Source organism: Ostrea edulis, chromosome 5 (assembly GCF_947568905.1).
Source record: "Ostrea edulis chromosome 5, xbOstEdul1.1, whole genome shotgun sequence".
Taxonomy (NCBI): domain Eukaryota; kingdom Metazoa; phylum Mollusca; class Bivalvia; order Ostreida; family Ostreidae; genus Ostrea; species Ostrea edulis.
Window position 1 is genome coordinate 61994304 of NC_079168.1, and position 13791 is coordinate 62008094.

General features: G+C 35.6%; 1 protein-coding gene across 4 annotated transcripts in view; it reads left to right on the top strand.

Moving 5' to 3' along the window:
- The window catches only part of LOC125648862 (transcriptional repressor protein YY1-like), an 89266-nt gene extending 75919 nt beyond the window's left edge, over positions 1 to 13347 (top strand). For all 4 annotated transcript variants that reach the window (XM_048875886.2, XM_048875890.2, XM_048875891.2 and 1 more), the window contains 2 exons: positions 7358 to 7409; positions 7550 to 13347. In XM_048875886.2, the coding sequence (XP_048731843.2) occupies positions 7358 to 7397 (40 nt within the window). In that variant the 3' untranslated portion in view covers positions 7398 to 7409; positions 7550 to 13347. The remainder of the gene's footprint in view (positions 1 to 7357; positions 7410 to 7549) is intronic.
- The last annotated feature ends 444 nt before the right edge of the window (positions 13348 to 13791 follow it).

Sequence of the window (13791 nt, forward strand, 5' to 3'; positions counted from 1 at the left end):
TTCGTTACAGATATTCCCCTGAAATTTATACATAAGCTTCCTTTCAGAGGAATACAAGTTCAGTTTGCATTACAGCTGGATTGGTCCATCTGTCCATGACCTACATCAGGACTAAAAGTAGGTCAAACAGTTTTCGGGGCTTTTTTTCATTATCGTTACAGATATTGCCCTGAAATTTAGTCAAACTCTTCCTCTTGGAGGAATACAAGTTCAGTAACTGAGCACTGGTTCAGTTTTCATTTCAGCTGGATTGGCCCATCCATGACCTACTTTTCAGCAGAAAATAGGTGAAAGTTTTCCAGGCTCTTTTTCCTTACCGATACAAATATTGCCCTGATGTGTAGTCATAGGCTTCCTCTCGGAGGAATACAAGTTGAGTTTGCATTTCAGCTGGATTGGTCCATCCTTGACTTAATTTTTGGACTAAAAATAGGTCAGACAGTTTTCCGGGCTTTTTTAGGTCACCTGAGTAAACTCGGGTGACCTATTGCAATTGGTTGTCATGCGTTAACAATTGAACTTTTTTAATTTCTTCTTGATAACTATCATTCCAATTCTTTTCAAATTTGGTATGAAGCATCTGTGGGACAGGGACATAAATTGTAAATTTCAGGATTGCTGCACCCCTGGGGCCTTGGGGCGTGGCAAAAACTCCCTAAGATTGACCAATTTTCAAAAATCTTCTTCTCTACAACCGCACATGTGCAAGAAAAACGAAATGCCTAATGATGTAGAGCAGGAAAGCCTCCACCAAAATTGTAAATTTCATAATCCCTGGGGTAGGGGTTTTGACCTCAGGGCGGGGCCAAACTGACTATATAGTGTTTATGTGGATAACACTTAGATAACATCTTCTTTAGTGTTATTGATACTAAATTGAAACTAAATGGATATTTAGAAAGAACAGGTAGTTCTTTACCAAAAATTGTAAATTTCATGATCCCAGGGGTAGGGGTTCTGTAAATGGATATTAAGAAAGAGCAGATAGTCCTTTACCAAAATTGTAAATTTGATGATCCCCGGGGTAGGGGTTCTGACCCCAGGGTGGGGCCAAACTTAGTATACAGTATTTATCTGCAAGTTTGCTGGTACTGTATAAAATCTAAATGCATACATAGGAATAGCAGAAAAGGATGTATGAAAAATGGTAATTTTTTACACATCTTGTATTATACTATTGCTGAACATTAGAATTTAGCTTAGATATTCAGAACAGTGAAAAAAAAATCTAGATTTCATAGCCCTTTGGAGTAGTGATACTATTTCACTAGTACTCAGGTGACCGATAAGGCCTGTGGGCCTCTTGTTTCATTATGGATACAGATACTACCCTGATATTTAGTCAGAGATTTCCTCTCAGAGGAATACAAGTTCAGTTTGCATTTCAGCTGGATTGGTCCATCCTTGACTTACTTTTGGACTAAAAATAGGTCAGACAGTTTTCTGGGCTTTTCATTATGGATACAGATATTGCCCTGATATTTAATCAAAGGCTTCTCAGAGGAATACAAGTTCAGTTTGCATTTCAGCAGGATTGTTTCATCCTTGACCTACTTTTGGACTAAAAATAGGTCAGACAGTTTTCTGGGCTTTTTTTAGGTCACCTGTGACCTATTACAATTGGTTTTCGTCCGTCATCGTGAGTTAACAATTGAACCTCTTTAACTTCTTCTTGATAACTACCAGTCCAATTCATTTCATATTTGACATGAAGCATCTTTGGGACAAGGGGGACATACTCCTTGGGCCCTAAGGGCGGGGCAAAATCTGTCCAAAATTGACCAATTTTCAAAAATCTTCTTCTCCAGAACCACACACATGTAAGAACACCTAAATGCATAGTGATGTAGAGCCTCTACCAAAATTGTAAATTTCATGATCCCTGAGGAGAGAGATTACTGCAACTTGTTTACGAATTGCCGGGAACAGCCTAAATAGCCAAATTTAGACCTATGCTTTGTACTTTGACTCAAGGCTGTAATTTTTAGTAGTGAGGGTTCTTTAACGTGTAGCTTAAAACCTGCTTCAACATTGGAGGTCATATCTGAAAGACCTGTAACTCACTGCTAAATGCTGAGCGTTTAGCGAGGATATATTTACATCTTAGGTTTGACAAGCAGAACTCAAACTCATGACCTTCCAGTTACTAAGTGAACAGTCTACAATTGTCTCTTCTTCCTGGGTAGAGAACCTTTCATAAATTTGATCACCGTGCGGCCATGTTGTTGTAATTAAGTGACCTTCACTTTCGCATCTCTAACCTGAGCTCTAAAATGATCGGATCACACCCAATATTTTCAAACGATCATTATAATTATATCCCCCGCAACAAGTTGTGGGGGGGGGGGGGGGGGTATACTGGAATCGGGTTGTCCGTCCGTCTGTAGACGCAATGGTTTCTGGGCTCTAAAGCATTATCCTTTCCACCTACCATCACCATATCATATATATGGACTACCCATGGGATGAAGATGTTCCCTATCGATTTTGGGGTCCAAAGGTCAAGCGCACTGGACATCGAAGTAGCAATATGGTTTCCGGGCTCTAAAGCGTTATCCTTTCCACCTACAGTCACCATATCATACATATGGACTCTCCATGGGATGAAGATGTTCCTTATCGATTTTGGGGTCAAAGGTCACGTGCACTGGACATCGAAGTAGCAATATGGTTTCCGGGCTCTAAAGCATTATCCTTTCCACCTACAGTCACCATATCATACATATGGACTACCCATGGGATGAAGATGTTCCCTATCGATTTTGGGGTCAAAAGGTCAAAGGTCACGCACACTGGACATCGAAGTAGCAATATGGTTCGGTTTGTCATGCCATTTGTTTTTTACACTCAGAAAAGAGGTAGTTTATACCTATTACCAACACCCTTTGGGAGATTGGGGTAAGTGGGGGGTATTCTTAGTGAGCCATTGCTCACAGTACCTCTTGTTTGGACTGACATTTTCTAGAAAATTTTACCAGTCTTGCAGACAGGACCGACAGTTTTCGACAACTCTGCATCATCTTTCTTATTATGACTATCTATTTACCACTGTCTAAGGGAGATAATTCAGTTTTAATTATGATATATTGTATTGATATGGAAAATTTACAAAAAATAACTCTACAACATTATGTATGTGTATTTTGGGTTTTTAGGTCACCTGAGTTAACTCAGATGACCTACATTGCAATTGGTTGTCATCTGTCGTGCATTAACAATTGAACATTTTTAGCTTCTTCTTTTAAAATAACCAGTCCAATTCTTTTCAAATTTGATATGAAGCATCATTGGGACATGGGGGGACATAAATTGTAAATTTCAGGACTCCAGCACCCTTAGGGGTGGGGTAAAAACTGCCCAAAATTGACCAATTTTCACAAATCTTCTTCTCAAGAACCATAGATGTGAAAGAAAAAACTATAAGGATAGTGATGTAGAGCAGGAAGGCCTCTACCAATACTGTAGATTTCATGATCCCCGGGGTAGGGGTTCTGACCCTAGGGCGGGGCCAAACTTGGTATATCGTGTTCATGTGTAAAACACTCCAATAACATCTTCTTTAGTGCTATTGATATTAAATCGAAAGTAAATAGATATTTAGACAGAACAGGTAGTCCTTTACCAAAATTGTAAATTTGATGATCCCAGGGGTAGGGGGTTTTGGTATCAGGGTGGAGCCAAAATGGTGAGTTATTAAATGTTTAAACAATAGACATTTTTAACTTATTCTTCATAACTATCATTCCAATTCTTTTCAAATTGGTATGAAACATATTTGGAACAAGGGGGACATAAATTGTAAATCTCAGGATTCCTGCACCACTGGGGCGTTAGGGGTGGGGCAAAAAGTGCCCAAAATTGACCAATTTTCAAAAATCTTCTTCTCAAGAACTGCACACGTATAAGAAAAACTAAATGCATAGTGATGTAAAGCAGGAAAGCCTCTTCCAAAATTGTAAATTTCATGATCCCCGGGGTAGGGGTTCTGACCCCAGGGTGGGGCCAAACTTGTTAAATAGTTTTTATGTGTAAAACACTTGAATAACATCTTCTTTAGTACTATTGAAACTAAATGGATAGAGCAGGTAGTCTTTTACCAAAATTGTAAATTTGATGATCCCCAGAGTTAGGGTTCTGACCCCAGGGTAGAGCCAAAGTTAATATATAGTATTTATGTGCAAGTTTGCTGACACTGTATAAAATCTAAATGCATACTTAAGAATAGCAGAAAAGGATGTACAAAAAATGGTGAATTTCATAACCCAGGGTCATGACTTTAGGATGAGTCCAAATTAGTCGTATCTTTTGATGTTTTAATGTTAATACACCTATTATTTAATCATTTTGGAAAATATACTTGTGAAATTTTATACACACGTTTGACATGCTTCGATCTGTAGATATCAGACGAATCTGATTCATAAATATAAATCCCACATTTAAGTGTTACAATATTGTCTGAGGCATATTGAGTTAAATTTCATATTAATATCATTAATGGAATATGTTTAATTATTTCTGGAAAACTCTGTTGGGCTGGTAAATTTTCTGCGGACTGGTTGAAATTATACCCATCAGTTTGGCTGGACTGGTGACATAAAAAGTTAGCTTCAAGCCCTGGTGCTCATAATCACAGGGCCTCTCACCTCTGGTCGGTGCGGGTTCGAATCCCACCGCGCCAGTAAATGAGAAAGTTTCCCAATTTACTTTCAGAAGGTCGGTGGTCTCTTCCCAGGTACATTGTATCTGGGTTCTCTCTTCCACCAATAAAAACTGGGTGCCACCAGATAACTGAAAAATTGTTGAGTGTAGCAGAAAACATCAATCAATCAATCCAATATGAATCCCCTTACAATGGGATTTAGTTGCACTCTGTTGTGTTTGAGTGGATGAGTGTGTGTCAAACAGAAGTAATTTACATTGGCGTCAGTCTCTCATAAATATGCTTCATGATTCCTTTTTCACAAGTTTGCATTCCAATGTATCTTTGAATATTATTAATTCTAATATATGTAACAGCCCCAGACATTGCTCTATCAAATACAGATGGCACTTAATTTCCTCTAATAACCCTGAGCGGGGGCCCTTACTGACCATGTCAGTTTTTTAATTGCAATTCTTTTTAAATTTGGTATGAAGCATCTTTGGGACAAGGGGGACATGATATGTAAATTTCAGGATTCCTTGGGCCATAGGAGCAGGGCAAAAACTGCCCAGAATTGAGCAATTTTCAAAAATTTTCTTCACACGTGTAAAAAAAAAAACCACCTGAATGCTTAGTGATTTAGAGCATGCAGGCCTCTACCAAAATTGTAAATTTCCTGATCTTGGGGTAGGGGTTCTGACCCCAGGGCGGGGCCAAATCTTCTTTTCCACTCCCATATATATTTGAGAAAAACTAAATGCATAGTTATGATGTCCGTGAAGCCCTCTATCAAAATGTGAAACTCATGGCTCTTGGATTAAAAGTCAAATGTATTCAATCTTAGAAAATCTTCTCCCATAATGTACATGTATATTTGAGAAAAACTTAATGCATGATTATGATGTTCATGAAGCTCTCAACTAAATTGTAAAATCCATGGCTCCTGGTTCAGGGATTTAAAGATCCTTGGGTAGAGCCAATATGACCACATGATAAAAATGTATGAAATTATTTAATTTTCTCTACTTTCACACGTGTGAGACAAACTAAATGCATGGTTATGATGTCCATAATGACCTCTTTTCAAATTGTGAAATTCACAACCATGGGGTTCAGGGGAGGGGGGAGTTGCCAAAATAATTTATATCCTTCAAACTTCCATTTTTCCTTTTCCTGTAAATGAATAGGAACTGTATGCATATTTTTAAAGATCATTAACATGTGCACAAAATGGAGAATGAGACTTCCTGTTTGGGTTATGATACTAAGGTGACCGTTGTGGCATGTGGGCCTCTTGTTTAGAATATCATGGATTATATTACTTTGTTCAAAACATCATTGAATATTAGTATATAGAAATTTCATATATTAGATTAATGAATTAAGATATTGGTGAAAACATTTGGTAGTGCGAAATGACTCGTAGATGTCAAATTCATGAGTGATCTGTGGTCAAGAGTTTTTACATATATTTTTAAGTTGTATGGTCCGAATTTCGACAATTTTTTTCCATTTTGTAAAACCGCTGATAAATCACCCCACATACATATTTATGAGGCTGTACGACATGTCATACATTATTTCACTTTAACAACCGTCACTCGGTGTGCAGTTCAACGTTTCAGATCATCAGTGGTCTTATTTGTGTATTTTGTTACAACAGTACCATGCCATAAGTATAATAGAAATAAAATATCAAATACCTCTTAGTAATTAGTTATTTTATGCTCTTTCAGCCTTAAAATTAGACAGTTACATCTGAGTTAATACATCATGTTGGGATTCCCCTGATGCGCAAGGGGCTACTTATAGATGCCTAACAGATAAATTAATGTATTATGCGTTATCCGGAACACCGGGCCTTTCACTGAAAAACACCATATTTTCGGTGAAAGGCCCGAGGTGTTCCAGATGATTTATTACCACTATATTTACACTTTCTTATTAATCTTCTCACTGTTTTCTTTTACATGCAAATGTTTTGAAGCATGTAATCAAGGGAAAGTTAATAAATTTAAATACTAATTAATCTGCTTGAAAATAATTATGTACAAAAATAATACATGAACACCGGATCATACAGCTGTAAGCAATAAAAAATTAAAGCAAGTAATTTTATTTCTTGAGTGATGCTTTTCGTGAAATGACGCAATAAGTTTTTCATGTATATTTAGAATTGTACAGTTGCATCACAAGGCCAAAAAAATTAATCAATAGTTTCTCAGGCCCCGCTGCATCTGTTGAAAAGGTACCACATGGAAATTTTTTTTTCAATTTATGTTTATCTAAATGTGGTAGCTCTTGTGTTATAGATATTTATATAAAACTTTCAGAAGGCTTTAATAACATAGGGGGGGGGTTTGTTTTTGTTTTTTTTTTAAAATAATTATTGAATGCATACTCATTTATATGCAAGTGTTTAAAAATGATATTGTAAATTTAACATTAATTAAGTAATATGAAGCTATTTTTAATACAAATAAAAATTCCATTGCTTATTCTGTATGAACATGTACATGAGAAAGAAAAGGTAACTCATTCTACAGTCAACAAATAAAAGAAAGATGACTCATACTACAGCCAAGTAAAAAAAAAAATATATGATACTGTCAGCCTCATCAAAATTAACTTTATTAAATAAAAATTGGCCTAAAGAGGGTTTGACTGTATTCCATTTCTGTGATATATTAATGAGCCCATTTTTGTTTTCAGAGAGACGATGTTGATAGGCTATACGTATGAGGAACAGTGATATTAAGTGATGGTAAGTGCCTCATCAAAATTACATTTGTACAAGTATTTCTTTCTTCTCAAAAAATCCATATTCTTGCTAGAAAATAATTGCAGAAGGCCTATAATATGACATCTTGTATCATATCATCAATGATAATTTCTTATTTACAGGCATGTTTCACATCTTTATCAAGTAAACATTGGAACTGTTGTCCAAAACCGGGAATCAGTGATGGAGTTGTGGGTCCAGACTGATGACCTACACACAAGGTCATCCTTGTCCAAACAATGACCTTGGACTTCGTGCTGTGTACAGTGATAGTCGCCCTGACCATAGACTTCATATTTCCATGTCCTCATTATTTATTTCATTCACCTGTGGAGTGGTTTTATAGAATAAGTGCTTTTCTGACATTGCTCAAGTGAGCTTTTCTGATCGCCTGTTCTCCGTCGTCTGTCTGTCCGTCTGTAAACTTTTCACGTTTTCTACTTCTTCTCCAGAACCACTGGGCCAATTTCATCCAAACTTGGCCAAAAGCATCTTTGGGTGAGGCTTTCAAGTTTGTTCAAATGAAGGGCCCTGTCCCCTTCAAAGGGGAGATAATTACAAAAATAGAGTGTGGTCATTTAAAAATCTTCTCAAAAACCACTGAGCCAGAAGAGCTGAAAGCTTCCTGACATAGTGCAAATTCAAGTTTGTTAAATTCATGACCCCCAGGGATAGGATGGGGCTACAATAGGGGATCAGTTTTTTTACATACAAATATAATGGGGAAATCTTTTAAAATCTTCTTCTCAAGAACCACTGGGCCAGGAAAGTACAAATTTACATGAATACATTTACTACGATATATATTGACAATATTAAGTACAATATTTGTTTTTCAAGTTTCAGTTCATTTTTCATAAAAAATACAGGCCAATTTTGACCTTCCGTGGCTCTAGCTCTTTACATGAAAGCTTTCTGACATAGTGCAGATTCAAATTTGTTAAAATCATGGCCCCGGGGGTAGGTGGGGCCCACAGTAGGGGATCAAAGTTTTACATACAAATATATAGAGAAAATCTTCTCAAGAGCCATTGGACCCAAGAAGTTTACATGCGAATATATAGGGAAAATCTTTAGATATGGGCCAAGGTGAGCGATGTGGCCCATGGGCCTCTTGATAATGTAAAAGCCAGTCGTCATGGTGTCATTTATTGTTTACATTTTGTCTCCAAAGATATGTTAAGATATGTAATTTTGTCATTGTATGCAAAATACTTCACCTTGCACAGACTAGCTGTCCACTCTTACAGCAAAATATTAATGATGAAATGAAGGCCAAAAAAATTAACAAATGGTTTCTCAGGCCAAAAAGAACTACGAACAATAGTATTGTTTCACCGCCTTCCTTCTGGTCAATTTTTAAAAGGTATCATTTCTAAATGATTTTCTATGTAAATATAGATATTTATATGAATTTTCATAAAAGATGATTTATTTGGCATGTTTACAGACCAAAACGCAGCTAAACTGTTCATTCTATAATCAATTGCAAATGAGGATAGGGTGTGAGAAATGAAGATAAACCATTTTTTACTCAATAATATGAAGTAATTTGACAAATTAAATGGTTATTTATTGCTATCAATAAAATTGTGAAATATATGACATTTTAAAGCCCGGTTTCAAGGAACTTATTTTTAGGTCACCTGAGTTTACTAAGTCATCCGGCATCTGTTACAACTTCTTCCCAGAAACTACTGGGACAATCTTGACCAAATTTGGTATGTAGCATCTGTAGGTGAAGGAGACTGGAAATTGTAAATTTCATGACACCACCCCCACCCCCCTTAAGGGACTTAATTTTGGGGTAAAAACTAAAATTGATGCATTTCTTTAAAAATCTACCAGAAAAAGTGAGTATATAGTATTAATGATGAGCAAGAAAGCTTTTACCAAAATTGCAAATTTCATGATCCTCGGGGTAGGGTTTTGACCCCAGGGTGGGAATAAACTTGCTATACAGTGGTTATGTGCAAAATACTTAAATAACATCTCCTTTAGTGCTATTGATACTAGATTGAAATTAAATGGATATTTAGAAAGAGAGGTAGTCCTTTACAATGATTGTAAATTTGATAATCTTTGGGGTAGGTGTTATGGTATTGGGGTGGAGCCAAAATGATCGGTTATTGAATGTGTGAACTATAGACATTTTTGATTTCTTGATAACTATCATTCCAATTCTTTTTCAAAATTAGTATGAAACATCTTTGGAACAAGAGGGACATAAATTGTATATTTCAGGACTCCTGCACCCTAGGGGTGAGGCAAAGACTGCCCAAAATTTACCAATTTTCAAAAATCTTCTCTACAACTGCACATGTTTCAGAAAAACTAAATGCGTTGTGATGTAGAGCAGGAAGGCTTCTACCAAAATTGTTAATCCCCAGAGTAGGGGTTCTGACCCCAGGGTGGGGCCAGACTTGGTGTATAGTATTTATGTGTAAGTTTACTGATACTGTATAAAATATAAATGCATACTTAGGAATAGCAGAAAAGGATGTACCAAAAAATGGTGAATTTTACAACCCAGGGTTTTGCCTCTAGGATAGGTCCAAATTAGTCATATCTTTTGCTGTTTCAATGTTAATATACCTATTATATTATGTAAAGCCTTTCATCAGTGTATGCACTTTTGAGAGCAGTGAAGATTTAAGAACACATCTTGTTTTATACTGTTGCTGAACATTAGAATTTAGCTTAGATGTTCAGAACAGGAAAAATTTTCAAGATTTCATAGCCTTTGGGAGTAGTGATACTTTTTCACTAGTACTCAGGTGACCGATAAGGCCTGTGGGTCTCTTGTTCTACCCATTACTCAAAAGGAGTTGAAATTAAGAGCAATTAATCAATGAACATTGGTATTAAAGTTAATAATCAATTACTAAGGCCAAAAAAAATTAATCAATAGTTTCTCAGGCCAAAAATTTCAAAACTCAATGCGGCAGGCAGGTTCTTTCTTTTTTTGAAGCCAAAGTTATCTTTTTTCCTTGTCAGTCAACAAAATAATGATATCAACCGATTCTTACTTTTTTGTAATCTAATATCAATTATAATACTTACTCAACTTAAAATAGTATTATTCCAATCATTTTATAAAAAGTTAATCCATAGAATACTGTTGAACAAAAAATATATTGTATATTAAATAAAAACGTCTTTAGCATATATGAAAAGGGGAATAACTCAATTTTCTTTTTCAACTCGGAAAAATAGAAAATTGAGTTATTTCCCTTTTCAATATGGCAATAAAATTGATCAATGCGGCAGTGGCGGTGCCTGAGAAACTATTGATTAATTTTTTTTGGCCTAATGTATTTTACTTTGCATTTTAAAAGATATCATTAGCAAAATTGCAAAGCTTTTTAAAATATATGAGTTGAAAATGTAGGCGGGAATCCAGAGTTAGCATTTTGATGAGGCAGGCAGATATTTTTTGTTATTTGGCTGTACTATGAGTTATCTTTCTTTTTTATGTTGACTGTAGAATGAGTTACCTTTTCTTTCTCATGTACATGTTTATACAGAATAAGCAATGAAATTTTATTTCTATCAAAAATAGCTTCACATTACTTACTAGTATATTTACACTATCATTTTAAACACTTGCACATAAATGAGTATGCATTCAATAATTACATGTATTTGATCAAAAAAATACCTATGATTTTGTTAAAAACTTAGAAAAGTTTGACATGAATATCTATAACAGAAGAGTTACCTCATGAATAAAGAAATATAAATTGAAGAAGAAAAAAATTCCATGCAGTACCTTTTCAACGGATGCGGTGGAGCCTGAGAAACTCTCGATTATTATTTTTTTTGGCTAATAGAGTTATCTATATCTGTCAGTTATTCTGATATTGCCTGTGTCATGGATTTTGGAATTTTATTGAGATGTCAAGTTCCTGAATGTTTGTATTATAACATTTTCACTCTTGCAATATTAAGAACAATTTCCAGCTGTTTTTGCTTCAGGTTTTAGCTCAAGTGAGCTATTCTGATCGCCTGTTGTCCGTGGTCTGTCTGTAAACTTTTCACAATTTCAACCAAACTTGATCAAAAGCATCCTTGGGTGAAGGGCTTTCGAGTTTGTTCAAATGAAGGGTCATGTCCCCTTCAAAGGGGAGATAATCACAAAAATAGGGTGGGGTCATTTTAAAATCTTAAAAACCACTGAGCCAGAAAAGCTGAAATTTACATGAAAGTTTCCTGACATAGTGCAAAGTCAAGTTTGTTAAAATCATGACCCCGGGGGTAGGATGGGACCACAATAGGGGATCAAAGTTTTACATACAAATATATAGTGAAAATCTTTAAAAATAGTTTGTTAAAATCATGACCCCTGGGGGTAGGATGGAGCCACAATAGGGGGATATTACAATAGAGGTTTTGCATGCAAATATATAGGTAACATTTTCAAGTTTGTTAAAATCATGAGCCTCGGTGATAGGATGGGGCAGCAATAGGGGTTAGAGAAAATGTTTTAAAATCTTCTCAAGAACCATTGGACCAAAGAAGTTTAATTTACATGAAAGCTTCCTGACATAATGCAGATTCAAGTTTGTGAAAATCATGTGGTAGGTTGGGCCTCAATAGGGATCAAAGTTTTGCATGCGAATATATAGGGAAAATCTTTAAATATGGACCAAGGTGACTCAGGTGAGCTATGTGGTCCATGGGCCTCTTGTTTCATTCATATCGAATCATATTGACTTGTAACATGTACCTCTTTATCACCTTGGGCTGGGACAATTTACCAGAACATTGATGCATCAATATATCCCACTTAATGATCTGTAGATCGATACATGTTTCCATAAAGCATTTTCCCAAAATGCATGCAGTTTAGTATTAAAAAGGATTAGACTGTTTGAATTGAGTGTTAATTTGGCTTGAGCGACACATATTTTTTATCATTCTCTTTACTTAGTCAACTGGAACATAATTTTTCTGGCCATGTCTTTCACAATGTGAGGTCTAGGGCTATCAAATCTGATCAAACATTTTGAATTGGTCATTGTGGCCTCCTGGAATTTTATGGCTGTACAGTCTGAAATTGTGTCTGGATCATATTTTGCACACTGGGGCCTAGCACCATCACACTTGGTCAGTCATGCATCTTGTGGGGAAGGTGTGTTGCAACCCCAAAATAGGTCACTGGTCTCATTTTGGAATTTTATGGTTTACATAGTCAAAATGTGTCTGCATACACTTCAAGGCCTAGTGTTAAATCTGGTCTATTGATGGATCTTAGAGTAGGATGATATAGGTATGCATTATGTACATCTAGATGGGTGCATCATGTTTCCCAGCGGTGCAATCACTTAAAAAAGAACAACTTGAAACGATTAAGAACACACAAAAGTAAAAATCTGGATAGGTATTTTAACATTGTTAGAAGAACCCAATTGTATCTGTGTCTGCAAAAATAAGTTTTAAACACTTAAAAAGATTCCTTGCATTTCATTTAATATGAAATACTTCTTTCTTTCTTTTTCTTTTTTTTAATGCATTTAATTGAGATGCATGTGATGGTGTCCTAACTCAATCGCCACCCTCCTCTATCCCAGTCATTGCCAGCCTTGTATTACCAGAAAAAGGTGATATAATAATGCTATTCATGTAAGTTAAAGATGCAATTGTTTATATTTTGCATGAAAATAATTTACCACATATTGACCAGTTGTACTCAATTTTAATCCCACTTTATTTTAGTAAATTGACCAGTAGTATTAATTTTTAAACAACTTTATTTGAATGAATTATAGTAGCAAAATTTGATCACAGAAATCCTCTCCATTTTCTGTTTTTATTCTTATTCATCTGAAACATTTGGTGCAATTTCTACAATGAACAGCAACACAATGAGAAGCAATAAGTTGTGGATTTCTCATGGAAATAAAAGTTACAACACTGGTTTGTGTGTTATATGTGCAAGGATATCTGGCAGAGGTTTGGAATAGAAATTGGAAGTAGCACGGAGAATTTAAAATGTTCCTTCTCTGCAGAAAAGATATTGCTATGTAGTTTGTGATGCAAGAAGAATTCCATGAAAAAGGAAGTGCTATCAAGAGTGCAAAGGAATATAATTGTAAATACCTATGGTATATTTTAGGATTAGTGTATTCTATTTAAAATATATGTATAGCTGCAAATGCACGGCTACCCATGTCCTAAATCATAACACCCTTTCTCACTTAATAGCCGAAAATAAACATCCGTTAAATAATATACTCTGGTGAAATATGTGAAGGCCAGCATATCACGGAACAAAATTTGAAAAATCAACACCATTAAAAGACTTTCAAAAGATATTCACGGTGAAACGTGGTTAGTAGCCTTGCTAGTTTTATGCACATAT